The sequence below is a fragment of the Grammomys surdaster genome, unplaced genomic scaffold (assembly GCF_004785775.1).
Source record: "Grammomys surdaster isolate TR1022 unplaced genomic scaffold, NIH_TR_1.0 199, whole genome shotgun sequence".
NCBI lineage: Eukaryota > Metazoa > Chordata > Mammalia > Rodentia > Muridae > Grammomys > Grammomys surdaster.
Window position 1 is genome coordinate 2897234 of NW_021604644.1, and position 4990 is coordinate 2902223.

Here is a 4990-nt window from a genome sequence, read left to right on the forward strand (position 1 = left end):
TCCCTACCCTCCCTCAGCAGAGCTTGGGTAACTGGTGTCTTTCAGTTCCTGGGGAAGGAAGCGCTCTAACAGTACTAAACTACCCAGGGCGATGTCTGCTTTTGTTGTTCGTTTCCTCACCTTAATTGCAAAGCAAAATTGATTTGAAAGAAAAGAAATGTTACAGCTCTGGGGCGAATTCTAACGAGCCTTGGGCAATTAGAGAAGAGAGCTTCTAATTATCCGTAGCCCTAGGCACCTTCACGACTCTGGGGTGCTAGGCCTGCTGCCCTGCAAGCTGGCTTTCTGTGCCCCCACGGAAAGAGGGGAAGGAGAGAAAAAGAAATGCACTTCGGGTCTCAAACCCCTCAAACTGGAGTCGGAGGGTCTGAGACCACAAATTTGGAGGAGAGCTACGAGGGCTATGCGCTGGAATGTTCTCAACTCGGGAGAGCATCCTGCCGCCCTGCTCCTCTGGGTGTCCCACGGGACCTACGCGGCCCATGGGAGATGTGTAAGGGCCCCCGTGGCCCTCAGCCCATGGTCCGGGTCTTCCAGGACCCCTGGACCCGTCCCGCGGACCGCGGTCCCACACCCAGTTCCCTCAGAGTTGCATCTTTCCTGAACACTGACTCTTCCCTTGGCCAGCGTCTCAGCAAGTGTCCAAGCCCACGCGTTATGGATGCGAAGACTCAGCCTTCCGTCTGTCTTCTTTCGCCTGCTTTACAGCATTAGGGCACTCAAACTTTCTGATAAGGCAGGTTTTTGCCTCCCCCCACCCCCATCAATTGCAAAGAGATTTACTTTCCCTTCTCTCTCGAGCATCTGCCTGTCTGTCTCTTTCTCTCCCCTTTAACTTCTGGAAGGTCTGAAGTAGCAATCACGAAAATCTCATTTTATAAATGAGGACACTGGAGGAAAGGTGTCAAGGCACCCACTATGAGAATTAGGATACAAACACTCAGTATCAGAACTAATATGGGCAAATACTGCTCCTTTTTAGCCCGGAGAACATGCCAGGGCTGAGAGTCAACTTTCAGAATTTGAGAGGTAGGCAAAGCTCCAGACCTTCGGGTAGCCTAGTACACAGAACCATCAATCTCATACCTGGGAGAGCCCACCTGAAGAGGAAGGGGCCTCAGCACCTGAAGTCCAGAGTTACCGGGCTGAATGCCATCTACCTCCAGATGGGCATCACAGAGTCAGGAAAGGCTGTTGAGCATTTGAGTGTGGCTAGATCAAAGATGAGCTGTAAATTAACATAGCCCCAGCATCCGAAGGCATAAAAGAAAACCGGCAGCATTTTAACAGTGTCTGTCTTGAGTATGTGGAAGCTATATTTCAGATATAGTGAATTAAATACAATCTACTATTACAATTAATCCCATTGCTAATTTTTATTTTGATTAATGTAGCTACTAGAAAAATTTTAAATTACACTTGTGGCTTGTTCTGTATTCCTTCTTATTGGAGGTGTGATTTAGTTAAATTCTCCTCCGATAGGACCCAATTTCACACGTCTTTGTGAACAGGATAGAAAGTCCCCCCCCTCACACACACACACACACACACACACACACACACAAATTACCAGTGCTTTCATGGCATCTCTTCACAGCCGCTCACTCCCTTCTTTATCAAGCTAAATACACAGAAAGAGGCCACATTTCTTCTGTTCTAGTTCACTTGCTCAGATTTTCTTTTTTAATTAAATGAGTCCATCTAGAAACTCTGGTCTGTCTGAAGAAGGGGAGTGGAGTCCCTCCTCAACGCTAGATATTTTTGTTCTAAAATCAAAACTTCTCAAGGGAAAGATGGAGATATGTTGGATTTTTCCTTCTGACGATGAATTTTAACTTCTGTGAACCTGTTGCCTAAAACAAACAAGATACAGAATAAAATTTTAAAAAAAATAAAAAAATGAAGATCGCTTTGTTAACCATCCGATTTATTGCTTTTCCTTCCTTTTTGTTGGAGGAGGGCGCTGAAGCAGGAGCGCACAGGAAACAACAGAAGGCTCCAGTTAAGGACAGTCTCCCACCTACACTCTCCTTATCAGAAAATCAGATTTTTGACTGGGTAGTCACTGCTGCAGAATGACCAACACATCTCTCTCAAAAAATTCAATAACTAGGGCACAATCTCTACGTGGAGCCAGTCCTGGGACTTTGGGTTAAATACTTGCCAATGATCTGTTCCCATTTCTGGATGGCCTTCGGACGTTGAGTGGTTACTGGGAAGACCTGGGTGGTTCACCAATGCTGCCAAATATGGAAGGTTGGCACCTAAGATAATGGGAGGGGGTTTTAAAATGAGAAGGTAGAATCACACAGTTCTGTAGAACAGACAGACTAAAAATTCAGGTATTGGGGCTGGATCACACCGAGGCATTTTCGGTTATGACTGAGACTCAGGCTTGCGGTTCTCCGAGGCAGGGAAAACCAGTCCAGCTGAATCGAACTGTTTTTTAAAAAGCAATTCTTTTTGCAAACTTGTTCTCACTTTAATTATAAAGGCACCTCTGAGTCCGAGCCTTTTATTGGCGTACGGTAGTCAGAAGTACAAGAGGAGAGCATGTAACCCGAGTTTGGCGCAGCATAATAGCACATGGTGAAGCCATCCGACTGCACCACCGGTCGGGATCTTAGATTCTGGTGTAGACAACTCTGCAACTCTCCACCCTTTACAGCCTAGGGCCCTCCCTAGTAGACCGGCGGAAAAGCATGCTCTTTATAGCTCCGCATCATGCAGGGTCCCTTGTGTCAGTCCAAACGCTGCTGTGGCCTCCCTAGGTCCGCCCACGTCCAAAGCAAATCGGATCTGTGAACAGTGCAAGACACCGAGCCTCTGCGGCGCTCGGGGGCCTCGCACGGGAGTCTCAGTCTCACTTTTTAGTCCTGTCCGCCGGTCCCGGGGGATTTACATCTTTCAGAACGTCCTGGAGTCAGTGAGGTTTCGTGCCTATCCCCGGCTCACATGGCAGATACGAACCGATCCACCGCGCCGGGGTAGGCGGTGGCGTGGCGGGAGTGGTAGGCACCGCCACCACCGGCTCCGAGTTGCCCACTGGGATTGTAGCAGGGCCCCAGCGCCGCTCCGAACTGGCCCGGCGACGTGCGCCCGTAGAAGTCCACCGCGGTCTCCACGCCGCCGCTGCCTCCTCCCGCGGAGGGCGAGGCGGGTCCGGCCAGGCGGCCCGCAGCAGCGGCGAAGAGCGCGCTGCTCGCCCCTTGCGGGTACGCGCCGTCGGGGCCCGCATAGGCGGCGGCATAGGCGGCGGGGTTGACCGGCCGCGCGCCCGTGCACACCGCCGGCTGGAAGCTCCCGGTGGCGGCCGCGCCCGCCGCAGCCGCGAAGGCGCACGAGCCACCGGCCGCTGACGGCGCGGGGCCCAGATCGGGGCTGAGCGGCCGCTCGGGAACCAAGCCGAAGACCCGGCAGGGCCCCGGCGACGCGGCGGGGTAGTAGACCGGCGGGGGCGCGGCGAGCGGCGGCGCGTAGCCCGCATAGACGGCGCCCGGGTAGGCCGGCCTCGCGGCGGGCACGGCGCCCGGGAAGATGGCGGCGGCGGCGGCGGCGGCAGCAGCGGCTGCATCGTGCATGTAGGCCGGGTAGGTGGACAGGTCCGAGCGCTTGAAGCGCTTGCGGCGGCGCAGGAAGCTGCCGCTCTCGAACATGTCTTCGGCGTTGGGGTCGAGCGCCCAGTAGTTGCCCTTGCCCGGGCGGCCCGCCTCGCGCGGGATCTTGAGGAAGCAGTCGTTGAGGGTGAGGTTGTGGCGGATGCTGTTCTGCCACTTCTTGGGGTTGTCGCGGTAGAACGGGAAGCGCTCGGTGATGAACTTGTAGATGCCGCCCAGAGTCAGGCGGCGCTCGGGCGCGTGCGCGATGGCCATCGCGATGAGCGCGATGTAGCTGTAGGGCGGCTTCCCCCGCTGCAGGGGGCGCTTGCGTCGCCGTCCCCCCGCGCCGCGGCCCGCCGCCTCCGCCGGGACCCCCGCGCCCGCCGCCGCCTCACCGCGCTCTTCCTTCACGGCCGCCAGTGCCTCGGGCTGCGGCGCGGGAGGCGGCGCGCTCTCGGCCGTCATAGCGCCGCGGTCCCCCGTACCCCCCGTCGTCTGCTGCTGCCGACGGCCGCGCCGGTCCGGGATCCCGATCCCCGGGAGCCGACCCCGGGGCTTTGCGGTTGGCGCCGAGAGTACTGAGAGCAGGGGACGTCAGGGTCCGGAGCGCCGCGTCCACCGACGGCTCCTGCGGGGTACGGGCCAGAGGGTCCTTGGCGCTCTGGTGCCCGGCGATCAGGGGGTCCGGACGTGGCTCGGAGGCCGGGGTGGCGGCAGCTGTTTGGGAGTCGTTGTGGGTCCGAGAATGATCGTCGAGGCTGTGCTCGTAGAGGAGGCTGCAGGCTGGGGTCTCGTGCAAGGGCAGTCAGTGGGGGCACCGTACACCCCTGCGGGGTCCGCCCATGCCGCACCCCTGCGGTGAAGGTACAGCCCAAGCGGAGGGCAGAGAGGCGAGGCCAGTGGCGAGGCGGGCGAGCGGGCTGGGCCAGATGGCGAGGAACTGCTCGGCTCTGCGGCCCTGGACTCCAGCCCGGAGTCCCGCCGGCGAGGCGCTCTCCTGCACACACCTGGGCCAGCTCCTCCCTCCGCCGGCTTCGCCTCCTTAAAGGCACCAGCTAATGCGGGGCGTAGCCGGTTCCCTGCCCGCCCCTCTGCTCCCCCCACCTCCGGCGGGCACACCTCCCCAGGTAGCGGCAGAAGCCCCACGACGTCAGAGCGGGGAGGGCTCCTGGAGGTGCGGGGGCTGGCCTCCTCTGCGCGCCAAGCGGGAGACTGAAGTTGCAGGACTCCCGGAGCTCATCCCAGCGCTCCTGAGTTACGGTCTACGTCTGCGGAAAGTTGTGTCTCTGCAGAAAGTTGGGACTCTCACGTGGAAAGAGGGCTCACAGCATTTTCTTGTCCAGAGAGGGTAAGAACTGGACGAGGGTGGGGCGCGTTTAATTATTGTGGGG

General features: G+C 57.7%; 1 protein-coding gene across 1 annotated transcript; it reads right to left on the minus strand.

Moving 5' to 3' along the window:
• Window positions 1-1861: 1861 nt before the first annotated feature.
• Foxe1 (forkhead box E1) lies at window positions 1862-4648 on the minus strand. Its single transcript, XM_028770303.1, has one exon. The coding sequence runs from the start codon at window positions 4062-4064 to the stop codon at window positions 2952-2954; it is 1113 nt and encodes a 370-aa protein (XP_028626136.1). The 5' UTR covers window positions 4065-4648; the 3' UTR covers window positions 1862-2951.
• Window positions 4649-4990: the final 342 nt, after the last annotated feature.

What these genes read in the sequence shown, in the direction of transcription:
- Foxe1 (XM_028770303.1), bottom strand. Translation starts at nt 4,064, where the DNA reads ATGACGGCCGAGAGCGCGCCGCCTCCCGCGCCGCAGCCCGAGGCACTG.